Source organism: Pararge aegeria, chromosome 12 (assembly GCF_905163445.1).
Source record: "Pararge aegeria chromosome 12, ilParAegt1.1, whole genome shotgun sequence".
Lineage (NCBI taxonomy): Eukaryota > Metazoa > Arthropoda > Insecta > Lepidoptera > Nymphalidae > Pararge > Pararge aegeria.
Genome location: NC_053191.1, coordinates 11,618,189 through 11,636,947, shown reverse-complemented (window position 1 = coordinate 11,636,947; position 18,759 = coordinate 11,618,189). Strand labels below are relative to the sequence as shown.

At 39.4% G+C, this 18,759-nt stretch overlaps 1 protein-coding gene across 3 annotated transcripts in view; it reads right to left on the bottom strand.

Moving 5' to 3' along the window:
• Nucleotides 1–18,759, bottom strand: part of LOC120628481 (ubiquitin carboxyl-terminal hydrolase 32) — a 47,826-nt gene that overhangs the window by 3,418 nt on the left and 25,649 nt on the right. For 2 of the 3 annotated variants that reach the window (XM_039896871.1, XM_039896872.1), the window contains exons 14-25: nucleotides 17,812–18,024; nucleotides 16,948–17,137; nucleotides 16,364–16,478; nucleotides 12,450–12,604; nucleotides 11,443–11,630; nucleotides 6,763–7,010; nucleotides 5,504–5,692; nucleotides 3,599–3,741; nucleotides 2,472–2,590; nucleotides 1,796–1,933; nucleotides 1,167–1,352; nucleotides 95–550 (exon numbers count right to left, since the gene is read on the bottom strand). In XM_039896871.1, the coding sequence (XP_039752805.1) occupies nucleotides 95–550; nucleotides 1,167–1,352; nucleotides 1,796–1,933; nucleotides 2,472–2,590; nucleotides 3,599–3,741; nucleotides 5,504–5,692; nucleotides 6,763–7,010; nucleotides 11,443–11,630; nucleotides 12,450–12,604; nucleotides 16,364–16,478; nucleotides 16,948–17,137; nucleotides 17,812–18,024 (2,340 nt within the window). The remainder of the gene's footprint in view (nucleotides 1–94; nucleotides 551–1,166; nucleotides 1,353–1,795; nucleotides 1,934–2,471; nucleotides 2,591–3,598; nucleotides 3,742–5,503; nucleotides 5,693–6,762; nucleotides 7,011–11,442; nucleotides 11,631–12,449; nucleotides 12,605–16,363; nucleotides 16,479–16,947; nucleotides 17,138–17,811; nucleotides 18,025–18,759) is intronic. The other variant, XM_039896873.1, reaches the window with a different exon arrangement.

Here is an 18,759-nt window from a genome sequence, read left to right as displayed (position 1 = left end):
ACCAATGCTTGCTGGGAGACCTAGACCGCGGCGTCACAATAGATCGTAGCCGGACGGTAAGAGGAGAAAGAGAAGGAGAAGAAGATACACTCACCACAACAGCGTACAATCTGTACTTCAAATCGAAGGTGTCCTGATCAGGCTTCAGATGATGTTGATGGTAGTCCACCAGATTATCATCCAGAACGGGGGTTGCGGTTAAACTTGTCGACTCAAGTCTCTGTCTGCCTTTAACTTCCATCGACTCCCGTTTCCTCTTTTCGTATTTGTTTGTCCTCTTCGATGGGTCATTGGAACTTGCATCATAGGATTTAAGAGCCTCATCATCGGAATTCTCCGTATCGCTCTCGGATATATGGTCGTCGACATCAACGAACATAGATGAGCGTCTCTTGGACAAATTCTTCAACTCCGTGTGCCTGAGGATGGTTTCCTGCGGCACGGAAGCTAGGAATGGCGTCGGATCAAAATCTTGGAATGGGAAATTGACTACTTTGTGGGATTTTATCCATTTGTTGTTCACGTATTGGAAACGTTTCAAATGAATTATCTGGAAAAAAAGGATTCTTTTAAGAATAGCTTTAATTTTATAAGGTGGTGACGCGTTATTACATATTTCAAAAAAATTATGTAGATGAAGCACTTCGTTGTTACATTCCAAAATAGAAACTAGGATATGAGAATAGCTAGCTAGGATTTGGAATGAACGAGGATATCTATACTAATAAATAATATAAACAATAATATACATGAACAGTAGGTATTTTTGTTTGGCAGCGCTCATTTCCCAAAGTGGATGAAATAATGAATGGGGTAATAGTTGTTTCTGTTAGAACTCTCAGGACATATTAGTCCAATTAAAAAGAGCAGTTTTTGCATTATGGCACAATTCTTTAGAAACGCGGTAGATTGGGTTATATTTTTAGAACAGTTGAAGAAGGTTTGCAGAAGTACGGGGGACTAGCAGCTAGTGTTAATATAAGGGCGCGCATTCATTTGTTGATAACTTATTCGAGGTAAAAACCCAATTCACCGATCGATAAAATCGATATCATATATATTAACAATCGTCCTGATCCTTGAATGCGTTGGACAATTAAAAGTTCCATCAAGTAATGAAAATGTGCCTTAAACTTATTATTTATTTGTGTTTTATCTGTACTTACAATGATAGGTGGAAGCCTCCATATCTGTAGTTTCTTGGTGGCGGGCTGTGCGCTTCGACACGCGGCGCAGTGGTACCGTTGCTCGAGACGCTCTTCGGAGGTGAACGCGCGGAGACAACTGGCCAGGTCGATTGGCCTGCACGCCGCGGCCTCGCATTCAGCCACCGACCCATGCTCTATCCACGTCTGATAATAATAATAAGAAATAAATTTATGAACCAAAATTGATAAGTAGACTTAAAACTATTATGGTGGCATAAATTCTTACGAATTTTATTACTTACTAATTTTATTTTTGATGATATAGACATCATCAATACTTTAACATTACGAATCCGGATAGTTTGTTAGTATGTCAAACAATTGAGGAACCGAGTTATTAAAGAGGATTAGTGAACGAAATGCTCTTAATCTGTCATATCCTATCGTTTGGAGCAGTAATATTTTGTAATTTTTGACGTTTAATTTCAGATTTTTGGCCCTTAATTTTAAAATATCAAGGTATGTCACATAAACGGTATAAAAAGAATACTGCTTTAAGTATTAAAATAATACAGAGTTTTGTAAAGGTAGATTAAAATACAGTAATAGCGTAACGCATAGTATACCAGTGTGTCACGGTACTTTACCTTTTCCCGGGTGGTCTGGTACCGCAGATGTAGGGCTGTGGGGTCCCAGTCGATAGCGAGCATTACCCTTCCGCGGACGTTTCGCAACGCGTTGATGTCCAACCGTCGAATCTCGCCGCCGCCTAACCGAATGTCGTTCTAACAAAAAAAGAATAAGTAAGGAAAAAGTTCATCTATTATAGTCTAGAATAGCATAATATTGGATACTTGTTATAACGAAAAAATCTATGGTGCTTGTGGGATTGATTTATTTTTGTTTATTCACAGAGCAAGAGAACATCATGGTTGTTAGCATAGTTAAGGGGTTAGAGAGTAACATAGGTATACACTTTATGATTTCCTAGCGGAGGCTGCAACCACTTGTATTTCATATAAAAATTGCGACACTTGGTAGATGAAAAAAATATAAATCAGTTTTTTTTTTAATAAGCTTTAATCCATTCGAATATGAAGAATATCATCATACAAACACAGATACCACATCTTGTGGCAAGAATCATAGACAAGTTAGGTTATATGAGTTGCTTAGTAAAAATCGATTGGTGGAAGGTAAAAGTATAGCTAGGAATCTTCTTTGATTAGGCGTTACTTACTTATGATAGACTAGGGATTCGCCTTCTAACCCGTGCATTGCAGTGGGCCGATAATAATGATATTCGTAGGTCGTGGAACTTACCTCGACGTCTGTGAGTCGTGCACTGGTCTGCCTGTATAGTTTGGCCTTCGCTATCGGCGAGTTAGTGTCTGGGACATCGGGACGGGCACCGGCCGATCGCCGTCTCGCTCGAACTGTGCCTAAACGATGGGAGTTTTTTATTACATTTAAATTTTCAGTAATTATTTTAATATCGAACCTTGTCGATCGCAGGGCAGCATCATCCATAAATGGTAGCCGGCTATCTTGTTAAGGGTATGACAGTTAGAACTAAGAAGCCATAAACAAGATCTTTTTGTGACAGAGCTAGTCTGGGGAAGTACTACTGCCATGATTATATGTTGCCGCATATGATGTTGCAATGATGCTTTTTTCTGTAACTGTTTTTTATCTTCGCCATTGGTTACTTGGAAGAAATCGCTATGTAGCGGATATGGCCGCCAAATCGTATACGTTGTTTTGTTATACTTTTCTTTTTGTTCTATGTACTTTTTGTGGTGTGCAATAAAAGTATATTCATTCATTGTTGTATTGCTGTAGTTCCACGTCCTGCGAAGTGCTGCTTCGGTCATTGGCGATGGTTTTCCACTTACCATCAGGTGTGCCCCATCGGCTTGGTCCATTAATTATTAGTATTAAAAAAAAACTACGACCGGAACCATAGGACCTTCCGACCTTGCCTTTGATAACGATAACAAGGAGAAGAATGAGTCTTGAAAATATTAGGTATAAGAATCAAGTGATCTACCGTGTGGTGAAGTTAGATCAGAATACAGTTGTCACAACCAGTTATTCCGCACGTGTCGTACGAGGCGACTAAGGCAATAACAACGAAGAAAGAGCAGCAACGTCCTCTGAGCTACTACTACCAACCCGTCTGCCCAGCGTCGTGATTGTGCCCAATCCCCCCCCAAATGGGAGAAGCATTTAGTCCAGCAGGGGACTATTTGGATAGAAGCAGGCGTTACTTTGCGGAATTTCATGATATTTTATGAAAATTAAGCTTAATTTGCTATACTCCGCGAAAAGCTATTCTTAGATATAACATTTAAGAAAAAAAGAGTCTACATACAATTAATTCTAAACTTATTAAAACAATTAATGAATGTTTTTCGTGAGAACAGCAGGCGTCCGTTATATATGCTTACCATTGCAAGCAACGAGTGGCGCATCGTCGGTGGGGAGCGCACATCCGCGGCACAGAGCAGGCCATGCGCAAATGGCGCACCACAACCCATCCCCGCCCACCACGCGCAACGTGAACGGGAACTCGTAGCCCAGGCTGTCGTCGCTGTGGACAAATTCAATATCAACAACATAGAAACAAAAAAACAAAACGTTTGACAACACGAATCTTGGAATCTTGCCGTGGAGATCCGGTGACGCCACTTTTTTGATTGGGACACAAGTTTCATCAAAGGAAAACTGACTGGTCCTACTCTTCAAATGTAAGGCACTGGTCTAGACGACAAGTAGACACTGCCTGGTCGTACAAAGGCGATCCAGACCGAGTTCTGTTTGGTCTTATATCGAGGGTATGGGAGATAGGGAAGCATGTTGTTTACCACGATTGCGGTAATAATAGAAGATTAAAATCTTGTCCTTTTGGGAATTAACAGCGTAGTTTTGCTATGTTCGCGTCGGTAGCACCCTTTCAACTTCAGGAGGCGCGGGAAGCGAGCTCTGCTATTGGCCAGACCAGATTACGAATAAGAACAATTTTATACGAATAGAGTAAAATAAATTTGAATTAATAACAAGAACCGAATATATACGCGGGGAGTACAAAAAAATAAACCGTCTTCTGAATTTTTTTTTTTTATTTTACTTCTGAAATGTTGTTTAAACTTAAATACTATGTGCTACAAAAAGCTTCCAGTAACGAGAAAATATGCTACTAACTATATAAAGGTAAAAAAGTGGGTGTACTGAATACATCTGCGTTACCCTTCAGGTTTTACAGGCGTGATGTTGCTCTGTGATTGCGTCTTTAAACAATTCAAAATGTATTCAAAATTTCACCAAGATAAGTTAGGCGATCAAATTCAAAGTCAAAAATATCTTTATTCAAGTAGGCCCATAGATGGCACTTTTGATGCGTACATTATATGAGAATTACACGGTAGTGAGATGATGGCGATAACGATATTGGTAAACTTAAAACCAATGCACAGGTACATGACTAATGCTATTTTTTTTTATCCCGCGGGTAACGTTTACTAGGAGTGTTTCGGTTCAACGGTTTTGGCAAAACTAGGTTACACTTTCGCATTTATATAATATTAGTATGGGAATTTGTTTCCTTATAGTCAATATAAGGAAACAAATTTATACCCAGACCCTTAAAATTATCTTGTTTTAATTGTTTCTTAAGTCTGAGCAAACACAAAGTATCAAAACTCAGAGGAAAGGGCACGTGGCTGAAAAGAAATACCCAATGCAAAATATTTTAAGGGATTGAACTAAAATTATAAATCGAACCCAATACTTCGTGTTTTGTATTCGAACGATAAAGCCTAGGTTTAGGTCTTCGAAAAAAGGCTAACCTGCGAGTAAAACTAACTACCGAAGTAAACTTGAAACTTTAATATAACGTTGCATTACAGTTAGTTCATAGAACAGTTACTTCTATTTGTGGAAACAGCAAACAGGATTGTTGGAAACGGGATCGAAATGGGAACAATGAGGTAGGTGGATACTGACACCTACTTTGTAGTCGTAATGGATGCTTCCGCGTGTACACGTAGCTTTTAGGACGGTTATCTATTCGGACGGACGGGTAAAAATTGAAATGCCTTATTTAAAATTGTTTTAAGTTACTGGCGCCGGGATAGATCCCAAATGTAACGATTGAGTTGAGAGTAGCTCCAAATTATTTTGCTTTGCACTTACTGTATTTTAATTTTAATTCGATTTTAATATTAATAAATGCTGTATCTAGTTAATTAATATTATAGTGAAATAGAGAGTAGTTTGGTGGCACTAGTATAACAATATAAATTTCATGTATAAATATGAATAAGATTAATAAAATAATAAATTATGGTACATACCAGTCAGTTGCATGGTTGGCTCGGGTGGCGGGGCGTGCGGACAACAGTCGGGCGACGTGCGTCCACACTCGCGCGTACAACTCGCGTCCGGACGCACCGGGCGCGGCGCGTACCACCAACGGCACACCGAACAGAGCGAGCCTCGCTCTTTGCCATGGCACCAAATACGCTTCTCCGGCCACTTGTTTCCTACATACAATATCATCATTAATATTTCCGGTTTTCAAACATCCCGCGGAAACTGTAAGTTCTTCCGGCAGAGACGTATTCTGTCTCCATACGTATAGAATTAGCTGTGCTGTATGGTTTTTTGATAAACCCACGGTAACGTTAACCCGATACTTTCAAGAATAAAAGGATTTCTATGTTTATCTACAGGATGCAAGCTTTATATACGATAAAATCGGTGCAGTGCTTCATCAAAGTTTGGATGAATGAATAGTAAAAACACATAAACCGAACGTCGAAAGTGTTAGTGGGGTTAAAGATAATAAGCATGTATACAGCGTGTAAATGAAAACCGAAATAATACTTAATACTTAATAGAGGTACATTATTTACTATCTCTGAGACTTATCTGTGAAACCGAAATGCTAATAGTTTTTCAGTAAACCATTGCCATTTTTACTGAACGAAATCAGATATAGCCCTAGCGCCACATGCAGAAGTAATATTAAGTGAATCCTGTCACTTTATTAGCTACGCGTCGCGTAGGTTGTACTATGCTCGTGTCGGTCTTTAATCGTCAACAGGGTTGGCATAAGTAAACGCTGAGAATTTTTTGAATTAGTTTGTATGAAAAATAAATATGCGTCTTTTGATTTAATATTTTTACAGGACGATTCCTTATTATATATATTTATGCACCCTTCAACAGTAATTCGTAATTCCGTTACACGTTGTATAGATAAAATATTCTGGTACAACGGTCGGTTGAGTAATACCAGCATTCAGGTGGTTGGGATGAAACATATCTCAATCATTACACTGATTATTATTATCATTAAAAGTGCGTATTTTTAGTTCCTTTAAACTAATAATATTTTATCTTATATTTTACTTTTTAGTCCTATTTTTTTTTTTTAATTTTTCATCCTCAAGACCTTGTTTACCAGCAACTTGTACAACCTCATTAAATGATAGTAATGTCATCGTTCTTTGTCACATTATATTTATTTCAACACACTGCGACTAATTGATTTCGATACATATATATAAACTGGTGAAGTTAAGAAATAATAAGTATAAGACTGTCTCACCTGTGAACTGCGACTAGGTAATGTGCGTTATCGTATGACGGCGAGTCACTGAAGTGGTTCAGTCTGTACATATGAGCAGGTGACGATGCGAATTTGACGCTCGAGAACCGCGGCGCGTTCCGCACGTTTAACGAACGCACACTTGGCGTTGGCGAGTGGTTAAGCCGCGTCCCTCTTGGTAAAGTGTGGCGTTCTCCGTATAGTGTGTCTGGTGGACTCTGGGACATAAGAATTTCCGAACGCGATCGCTGCAAAAGTAGTTCAGATCGTTATTCATCAGTCTAATTCATAATATTTAATTCAAATTCATTTTCTTTACGAAAGCTTGCGAATAATTTGATCTACTTATTTTAAGTAACATTATATTAAAATCTATGCCTCAGAAAACGTAAAGCTGTCGACGGTCCCATTAACTATTACTGCTATGAGTTAAAAATGTACGTCCACAGCTGGACATAGGTCTATTGTAGGGAGTTGCATAATTCACGGTCCCGCAGCAATTGTTTCACATGGCTCCCAAGGACAACCCAGCAGAAATTGATACTTCTTAAGATGACAGTTGCAAAGATCCGCAACTCAATTTTAAATTGACAAATATATATATATCACTATGATAAAAACACTGAATTTTTTAATTAGCAAGACTTATTTTGATTTTGGACTATAATAAAAATAATTCTACATTCATCCAGAAAATGGTTTCTATCTGTCTCCGAAATTTTATTCAGTTCAAATCCATTCAGCTATATGACATCTTCAGATGCTTTAATTTTTAACGTATATTTAAGATCTGATAAACTAACTTTCTAAAACCAATTGACTTAAATTTAACGTGCTACTTACACAATTCATATCTATAATTCCAAAAAGCTCGACTTAAAACCAAAAAACCGAAGCCTGCTCGGTTCGAGCAGATTTTGATTGATTTCATAAAAGATGGGATAAAATACCTAATACTATGAGTTAAAGATAATATATTACCTAAAATTTTGAAAAAAGGTGCAACACAATTACGTCTACTACTACGACAAAACATCTATATATACATTGAACTCCGATGCTGTCACTAAGCCTCGAGATGAAATAATAATTTAAAAAGCTGCACATACCTTTAACGATAAATTTTGGAATAAGCGAAAAAAGAGTAAAGATAAACAATAGCTTACAGAATAAAAACATAAAAACGTAGCGGGAACAATTAGCTCGTTTAAAAGAAGCCTACAAAGGTGCGACAAGATGGTGCTTCAAAAAAATCCAATGCCCAACATGAAATATTCTCAACATACTCTACGCTTCAAACTAGAAAATCCTTTTCATATATCTATACCTTGTAATTTACCGCTGCATCTAGCAAATAACATAGCAAATTTTTGAATTAAAACAAGTAGGATAAACAGTCTTAGTGAAAGTTTATCTTCTTTCAGTGCCAAACCCTGTACAATCTATGCTATTATATTTCGGTCAAATGAATAACGAGAACAGCGCTGCCGCGTCGTGTCGTTCACACTAGTTGTTTCCTATTGCAACGAATTTTTATATTATATACCTAATATAATTAATTATTTTTAAATATATTTTAAAATACAGGTCTTTATTTTTTTTTTTAATACCAGTACGGATTATTTGGGTAAATGTTGTAAGAATAATAAAAATGTATCCGTGAATAATCAGTGAGATGATATTAGCCCTAGAGAGAGTACAAGCGGTAAAAAAGTGCTTTCTAGCGCAAAATATTTATATCTTTTACTTTTGTCAAATAACTGTAAGTAAACGGTATCGATTTCGGCCTGCTTTCCAGCTTATTCAAGCTGAACTGAACCAGGTTGAGCAAATCTACTACGTCAATTTGGACTCCAGAGTTAATACATATCACTGTTTATAATTATTAAGCAAAGAAAACAAACACAAAGAAAATATATTAAAGGGATAAATCATATTATACCTGTAAGCGTCTTGTATGCCGTCAAGTTGTAAATGTTGTAATTAAATACTATTTAAAACAATTTTTTTATAATTATTTTTGACTTCTAGATCACTGAGTTATTATTTTTGAAATAGGAAATCTCTCTAATATTATTGTTGTTTTTTAAAGTACATTCTTGTAAATCGTTTTGTAAAAACTAAGTAATTTCGTTGTTTCATACAAATCTTTTGAGCTCCTGGGACGGGCGAGTTCGGTTTCGATGCTTGAAATGATATAATAATTGACATAGTGATCAAATTTTCATCAAACCAGCAATATTAAATTCTATATCACTACGTAATTCCAGAATTCTGAGCTCATATTTAAGGCTCGTCAGAGTCTTTAACATATTTTATTTCAAGAGAATTTCGAAATAAATAATATTACGTTAGGGTTAGAGTTTTGTTCGTTAGTAACCAATCTCCTAAACCTACCCAAATAAAACTGTTATACAAAATATATATAAAACTTTATTATTAGACCATTAATAATGATTATTTTGGTATTATTTGATATTAATTTTAGTTTATTTTTTAAAGCAAAATTTACTCTTTAATTCTGTAGTTAATTTAAATATTTACAAGAACATTTATTTAGTAAATATTTACATTATAATTAAAAATGTTGTAATGTCAGATGTGTCATGTGTGTCATGGCCCTTTGTGATTGTCCCATCGTAGAGTGCGTGTTTCAGAATATTATTGTGTGTACACTACTTCAAGTCTTCCTAAGGAGTGAAAATTTCCTTTGATCTCGTGTTAAATGCCGACGAGCGTTGTGACAGTGTAAAGAGGCTATGTAAACCATGAGAGAGCCAGACCATTTTCTTGTAAAGTCAACATCTCCCGAGTATGCTCCTGCTGAACGGGGTATGTAGGGTACATTACCGAAGATATTATTAATGAGAAATATAAAGATTAAAGAAATTATAAATTACCATACAGTTTCTCCTGCTTTTCGCAGAGTATAGCAAATTAAACTAAATTCTCATAATATATCATGGAATTTCCCAAAGTAACGCCAACTTTTATCCAAGATTTAAAAACGGGGACCTCTTTGTGACTATCTTTATTCGATGTTTGTGATTTGTGTGGATATTTCATAGGTATTAATAACCTCTGCAATCATTTGCCATCTCTGTATCATGTTCTAAGTATGTGTATTGTTTAGTTTAATGTATTCGTTAAGTGTGTTAATATACATGAGTTGTTGTGGACGAGGACATCGCCGCCTTATCCAAAGACTTATGCCCACTTCTGGACATATGTCTTATAAAGGGATTTCCAAATTTTACGATCTTGAGTCACGCGTGTGCACAATGGATCGGTACGATATTAGCCCAATGGGGGAAATGTATAACGTGGCACTCTTAGAGCTTATTTTATTAAAATAATATTTATATATACAGTCATTCAAGCGGGCACACACCCCGTTGGGGGAAAGATTCGGAGCGCAATTGATGGCTTTAAACGCTTTTGCTTTTGTGGGCAGTTTGCATTATGTATTTTGGGCAATGTGGTGCATTGTGTTGGGTGTTTTGTTTTTCTAATGTTTATCGCGCATATAATTCAGTACGCCAGAACATATCACACGACAGCATTACCAATTAAATTCTAAATTTAGTATCACTGCCAAATTAACTTTATCTGTCAAACTATAATTTTGGTTCATTATATTTAAAAGTGATACGAAAGACATATCTTTTTGTCGTTTGTACGCGTGTACTAACACCTTATGTGTGCATTGCATTATTCAGGGCTTTTTTTTTAAACTGTTGAACAGCAGGAATAAACAATAACAGTATTTATTATATCCCATTGGAACCTAATAGAAGTATATATATGTGTGTATTCCCAAACGCACGCTCATTGTAAATAATATACAACCATATATTTGTATCTTTTGTGTGGTAAGAGACCATGTGAGCGTCTCTCCGACATGCGAGGTAAGTATCAATGTGCGTTTGTCGGGTGAGATTGAATGTGCGTGTGATGGTGTTATCTGAGGTAATAGTTCGTGTGCGTTTGTGTGTTGTGCAAGAAGTAAGTTCGGGTGCGTCGCGTTTGTGAGGAATACTTTGTGGTACTTTGTGGACGAAGTACGTCTTAGTATGGTCGTTTTAGAATATAGTGAAATAACTACTAGATAATTATTATATTTAATTACGACTTATTGTAAAAGTATTTAAATATTAATATAATTCATCATTAGATTCTAAACTATATTCTAGTGGTGATAGCCTCGCGGTAAGGACTTAGATTACATTTTCGAGGAGCAGAGTTCAAATTCCAGAACGCACTTCGAACTTTCCTAAGTTAGGTGCGTTTTTAGCAATTAAAATATCACTTGCTTCAGAGGGGAGGTAAACCTCAGTGACGTAACCTGCATGCCTGAGAGTTCTTCATAATGTTCTCAAAGGTGTGTGTAGTTCAATCCGTAATGGGCCAGAGTTGGCACCAATTAATCCAGTCTAAGGCCTAAACTCGCCTCATTCTGGGCGGAGACTCGTGCCCTGTAATGGGTTAATATCATGATGATATTCTTACAGTGCCATACTGACACGTACTTCGTCCATGATGTACATACTGTATTCCTAACATGTTCGTGTGTTGCGTGATGTATAAGTTCGTGTGCGTGTGTTCGTGTGCGTTCGTGCGTTTGCGTGTGTGCGTGTTAAATGTGTATAAGCGGGGGCTAGGGCTGGGGTGTGCGCTAACCTTAAAGCAGAAGAGTGCAGGCATGCAGAGCGAGGAGGAGGCGGCGTGCGCCACACTCACCTCGCCGGCTGCACGTGCCTCGCCCTCCGCAGAGTACTCCGCCGAACTTGACGCGGTGCCGTCGCCGTCCGCGTCCGCTGACCCCTCCGTTACACCGGAGTCCGTTTCCTCCAGTTCGTTTGTGTAATCTGAAGTTAATGAGCAAAGCGTTACCAAGTTTGGATAGAAGCAGGCGTTACTTTGCGGAAATCCATAATATATTATGAAAATTAAGCTTAATTTGCTATACTCCGCGAAGAGTCTGTTAAGTGACTTAATAATTATTCATTGTAGAGTCAACATCTCCTGAGGATGCTCCGGTTTCGGAGCGATACGTGCGTAGTGGGTACGTTGCCGAGGATCTGTTTGCTGTGGAGTATACGGATTGAAGAAATTATAAATTACACCATACAGATTCTTCTGCTGTTCCAAGTTCCCTGACAAAGTTATCCGATATCAAGCTTCGGTTTTCTATGTAAAAAATAACTGACAACTTTTTTACCTGTTGAGATGATTTAAATGTCTCCATGAGTTTGGTTTGTGGGACGTTTGCCACTTTATTTCAATGGCTAAAAATTCCATTTTGCATTAAGATATCATATTTCGACATTAAGTAGGTATGCTGGGGGCGGAAGACACAAAAAAACGTGAAAATAAAACAGTTTTTCGTTATTCCGTAGATCGATTATTGTATCGATTTAGAACTCCTGGCCAGATAAAATCGTCGAAAATTGGATATAGCATTTTCTTTGAGCTGACGCCTAACAAGCATGTATTTATTATCGCGTTTATTATTGCTTATGCATTCTCAACGCAATTGGTATTCTTATCAAATTTGTGTACTATCTCATGGACCAACATGGATCTAAAAATAGTTTTTCAAGTATCCACCAATCTATGCTTAAGACCGAAATTGAGAATCTGTTCTTGTCTTTAAGTCGGTTTATTAATGCGAAGAACCGCCTCACCTAAGGTCGGCAGCGAATCTTCCCCGTCACTGGAATCCGTATCAGGCGCGGGTAGTTCGTACACGAAAAGTTCCTGCGCAGTATTGGCAGTAACTTTTGCACCATCCTCAAGCACGCGTCCAATAGTAGCCCCAGCTAACAGCACAAGCAGCATTCTACAGGAGAAGACAGATAAAGTTAAAAATAATAAACTACGTTTAGTTATCTTTAAGAGACCATGACAGAAACAAGGGTATGTTTGAAGCGATGCTTTTTAATGTACATTCCAGACAAAATTTCTTAAATATAACCTTATAACGGCAAAGAATGAACTAAAAAAATCCTATTCTCGGTCATTTAACATTAAAATTTAAAAAAAGGAATGATGATTTTTTTATTTATACGCACTTTAATATATAATAAGTGTAAGGGGTGTAAGGGGGAGGCTAGTACCAGTCAGCCTCCCAAAATGCCAACCTCACCTGCACGTGGTGCACCCTGCCGTCTAACCGACGAGGCTCTGGCGACCGACAAGTGGCGGTATAACTACTTCAAATTGGCTAGACTGAATAAATGGCACAGACCGGTGTCGGGCAGCAGCGACGCCGGTGCGATCAGTCTAGCCCTGCGATGACCAACCCGCCTGCCCAGCGTGGTCATTACCGGGCAAATCTTTGTATGAATGGAGAAAAGAAAGCCACAGCCCCTAGTCCCCGGCAGCCCCGCTATTCCTGGCTCTGGCAGCGGTTATGGTAACGGCGGGGCAAGGGGTGTCAAGAATCTCCGGAAGAGATTCCGCTGCCAAACCCGACGACTGGACCTGGCAACGTATAACGCACGCACGTTGAGGACCGATGAGAAGTTAGTCGAGCTGGAAGAAGCAGTGAGCAAGTTGCGCTGGAGTATCATGGGTTTATCTGAAATCCGTAGAGAGGGGGAGGATACGATAATCCTAAAATCCGGCAACTTGTTCTACTACCGGGAGGGCGAACAACAGTCCCAAGGTGGTGTCGGATTCATCGTCCACAAATCCCTTGTCAACAACATTGTTCGAGTCGAAAGCGTGTCGAGCAGGGTAGCGTACCTTGTACTCAGAATAACCAAACGGTATTCCCTGAAGGTTATACAGGTCTACGCACCCACAACTGCGCACTCCGACGAGGAAGTAGAGGCATTGTATGAGGATATTTCGAAAGCCATACATGCCTCGAAAACCTACTACAGTGTTGTGATGGGGGATTTCAACGCGAGGCTGGGCAAGCGAAGCGGTGCAGAGCTGAGAGTGGGGCAATTTGGATATGGGCAACGGAACGAACGGGGCCAAATGCTGGCCGACTTTATGGAGAAGGAGGGCCTCTTTATGATGAACTCCTTTTTCGAAAAGCGGCCGCACAGGAAATGGACCTGGCTGAGCCCCGATGGTTCGACGAGAAATGAGATCGACTTTATCATGTCGACCAAACGGCATATATTCAATGATGTCTCTGTGATCAACAGGGTGAAAACCGGGAGCGATCACCGTATGGTAAGAGGCACATTGAATATAAATGTAAAGCTGGAAAGGGTCAGACTGGTAAAGTCTACGCTCCGGCCTACTCGTGCTCATATCCAAAACCCCGAGAGCTTTCAACTGGAGCTGCAAAACCGGTTTGATTGCCTGGACTGCGATTCTGTGAACGATCTTAACAACAGGCTTGTGGAAACTGTCCATACGGTTGGGTCCAAGTTCTTTAAGACCCACCGTAAACATAGAACCAAAAAGTTCTCAGCCCATACACTCGGGCTTATGGAGAAGAGACAAGAAATGAGACTACAGTCTTCAAAAGATGCGTCTGAATATCGGCGTATTAATAGACAGATCTCGAAGTTGCAGACGAAAGACTTGCGACACTTTAACACTGAGAAAATTAAAGTCGCCATTGAGCGCAACAAAGGCTCGAAAGTGTTCGCAAGAGATCTGTCTATCGGACAGAGCCTGTTGACTCGCCTGAAGACTGACAATGGTAGTCTCATATCTTCTAAACCAGAGATCCTGAGTGAGGTTGAGAAATTCTATGGACAGTTATACACCTCAACACAAAAGCCTGTTGAAAGTTTGGCTAAAGACCCTAGAGCCAAATTGACCCGACACTTCACTGAAGATATCCCGGACGTCAGCCTTTACGAGATTAGTATGGCTCTCAAACAACTTAAGAACAACAAGGCACCGGGTGATGACGGAATCACAGCAGAACTCCTGAAAGCGGGTGGAAAACCGATACTTAAAGTCCTTCAGCGGTTGTTCAATTCCGTCATTCATCAAGGCACAACGCCAGAGGCATGGCACAGGAGCGTGGTTGTTCTGTTCTTCAAAAAAGGTGATAATACCTTGCTGAAGAACTACAGACCTATCTCGCTGTTGAGCCATGTCTCCAAGTTGTTCTCAAGAGTCATTACGAATCGTCTCGCGAATAGGTTCGACGACTTCCAGCCTCCTGAACAAGCCGGTTTCCGAAAGGGCTTCAGTACCATAGACCACATACATACGCTGCGGCAGGTTATACAGAAGACTCAAGAGTATAACCGGCCACTTTGCTTAGCGTTTGTGGACTATGAGAAAGCCTTTGATTCGGTGGAAACCTGGGCTGTGTTAAGGTCACTGCAGAGATGCCGAATTGACTACCGGTACATCGAAGTTTTGAAGTGTTTGTACAAAAACGCCACTATGTCAGTCCGTATACAGGACCAGACTACGAAACCGATCCAACTGCAGCGAGGAGTGCGACAGGGAGATGTTATCTCCCCGAAGCTGTTTACCGCTGCGTTGGAGGACGTTTTTAAGCTTCTGGATTGGAACGGGCTTGGCATCAACATTAACGGCGAGTACATCACTCAACTTCGGTTTGCCGACGATGTAGTCATAATGGCAGAGACTCTGGAAGACCTTAATGCGATGCTCAATGACCTCAGCAGAGTTTCTCAACAGGTGGGCCTTCGTATGAACATGAGCAAGACGAAAATTATGTCTAACGCTCATGTTGCGCTCCACCCAATAATTGTTGGGAACTCTGCACTCGAAATTGTAGACGAGTATATATACCTAGGACACACGATCCAGTTAGGTAGGTCCAATTTCGAGAAAGAGGTAAACCGCCGAATCCAACTCGGATGGGCAGCGTTCGGGAAACTTCGTGACATCTTCTCGTCCAAAATCCCCCAGTGCCTGAAGACTAAAGTCTTCGAACAGTGCGTGTTGCCAGTGATGACTTACGGATCAGAGACATGGTCGCTAACTATGGGCCTCATAAGAAGGCTCAGAGTCACTCAGCGGGCGATGGAGAGAGCTATGTTAGGAGTATCTCTACGTGATCAAATCAGAAATGAGGAGATCCGTAGAAGAACTAGAGTTACCGACATAGCTCAGCGAGTTGCGAAGCTGAAGTGGCAATGGGCGGGGCACATAGCTCGGAGAACCGATGGACGTTGGGGTCTTAAGGTGCTGGAATGGCGACCCCGCACCGGTAAACGCAGCGTAGGTCGGCCCCAAACGAGGTGGACAGATGACATCAGGCGAGTAGCTGGGAGCCGTTGGAGGCAAGCGGCCCAGGACCGTGCATTGTGGAACTCCCTACAAAAGACCTATGTCCAGCAGTGGACGTCAATTGGTTGAGATGATGATGATGATGATGAATATATAATAAATGTTGAAGTGCGTTTGTCCTTTCATTATGCTCTACAGTACAGTAATGATATATATTTTTTAAGATAATCATGTTTCTTTATTAGAATAAATAAACATTAAAAACATTTCTTTATTCAATCGAGCATTTTTCTAATGAATTTTAATGCTTTTAAACGGAAGAACGTTTCAATTATAATGCACAAAATACCTACCTTACAAATAAAGCCGATGATGTGAAGATATATAAGGAGGCAAAATACATCTGTATACTCACAGCTCCGACGATAAACCGCATAATTCCGACAAATTCTTCTTCAAGTCTAAGTACGTGCCTTCAGAGTTAATCCTTACTCCATATTTTACTGGAACCGAGCCGTCCAACAGAATTACTGAGAACAATATTATAATAATGTGAATAGGGCAAAAACCAGCTCGACTCGCACTTTGTTGTATTTTATCTATAGAGCAAATTAAGATAGCAAAGATGTTGTCTTAGAATATTGCTCTTGTCTAGGAGCTTTTTAACATTCCAGTACTCTTAGTATACGATTTCCACTCTCGCAAACTACTTGTCGATTTCGCGTATTAAAGTCTATACCGTCTAATTCAAATAAACCTTATACTTGTGCAAATTCTGTATTATTGATTTTTATCTTACAAACATTTTTCCAAAAGTTCCAATACTCTAAAAAACTACTCTTCGATTCGATTGCGACCGTGCAAATCATGTAATGTTGAATATTTACGATGTATTGACCTATATAGATATAAAAAGTCCTTATTGCACAAAAGAAAATATAAAAGGTTGACCAATGTTAAAATACATAGTACCAAACAGATAATAATCCAAGGCTTTACCTCTAACAGTGGCGCGTACATATGACTCCATGGGTAGCGGTAAACTGAGCATATTGAAAGTATCGAATCGCACGGACTCGCGGCCGCACGAGCAACACCGCACTTTGGACTTGAGCTGTCCGTAGAACAGTTCCGTCATTATGGAGTCGTTGCGAGCCGCGTACGCTGCCCATGCTTCCGCTGCAACAACCTGTGACACAAGTCTTTAGTGCTAAGTCTTTATCTACTGTTAGTACACAATTACGCAATCCCTGAACACCGAATTCTTCGCACAAAGCATGTTGTCAGTGATGACATATGGCTCTTAGAACTGGAGAAGTAAGCGAGCCACGAAATAATTATGCACTCTCGCCTTCATCATTAACCCATTACCGAACCACTACAGGGCACGGGTCTTCTCTATGAATGAGAAGGGTTTAGGCCGTAGTCTACCATGCTAGCCAAGTGTGAATTGGTAGACTTGAGAAAATTAAGGACAACTCTGAGGCGTGCATGTTTTCTCACAATATTAAAATTGCTTGTATTTTAGAAAGCGGAGTACTCGGGAGCTTATTTATGATTTGATCACGCAGAGATCTACGTGATCGATAAATAACTCACATTCGATACTACATATTTTGTTATCTAGTGGAAATATCACCACTGACAATCGTGAAAGACTTATTTTGTAAAAAGTAACTCTGTTATTTACTACCAAACTTTGCTACTAAAATAATATTATTATTTATGTAGGTCTTGATGGTTTGGACGCTAACGTCGCCAACGCACGTGCGTTGTCTGTGAGCGTACCAACGCATGCGCAGCAGTGCTACCAAACACACTGTACTAATATACGTATGCTAAAATTTCGTGACGCGTGCTTACCTGGTCAGGTCGGCTGTCAGAATCTGAGGCAGAAGGGAGCGGTGATCGAGGCGGAGGGGCGGCCCTGTTGAGATCTTCATGTAACGCGTCCAACAGCCACGCCAGTAGTTCTTGTGCATCATGTTGTCCGCCTCCGGCCAACGCACGTGCGTGCCTGGATACGCACCAACGCACACGCAATGGTGCTACTGAACGTGCACTGCATGACCATACCTGTATCGGACAAAACCTTTACACATATATGTAAAGAAAACCTCTTTACGCATAAGTATACGAGTGCTTTTGTCGAGTTCGCGTATCGAACCTGCTTTAAAGTCACCAGTGATATAAGTGGCATTTAAAATAAATACGAGTTTGTTCAACAATTAATTATTTAAATGAAATAAAGGCTTTTAGTTTTGTTTCTTGTAATTTCACAGGTGAAATTATGTTGAAACATGTAATTATTGGTTAAATAACCAACAATCTGCTGGTAATTTCACAAAGAAACGCAATTTCGTTTTTATTTCAGGTCTTTGAATATTATATTATCATTATTAGATATATACTCGTAATTAGTGTTGAGGTTCAAATGTTACTTATGTATTTTTTCTTCTTTAATTTTGCGCTTTTTTCCATCTTATTTGTGGATAGATTATTATTATACATTAGGCTATTTCTTTACAATAAAGTAAAATTTAAAGATAGCTTTAAAATTTTATAGGCTTTGTATTGGAAATCTATTAAGATATTTAATTTGTCCATCAGTTATAAGGTTATTGGGCTATTTTGAATCTTACCCTTATATATTTCATTTGTATATAAGTAATTGTTACAGAAAGGACGTTATTGTCTTAGAACTACTTTCGATACAACTCTGAACTGTACTGGAGGTTCTAAGCATCACAATTCCAAACGCTGGTGGCGTTTGGAATTGTGATGCTTAGAACCTCGCCATCGGCTCTCAAA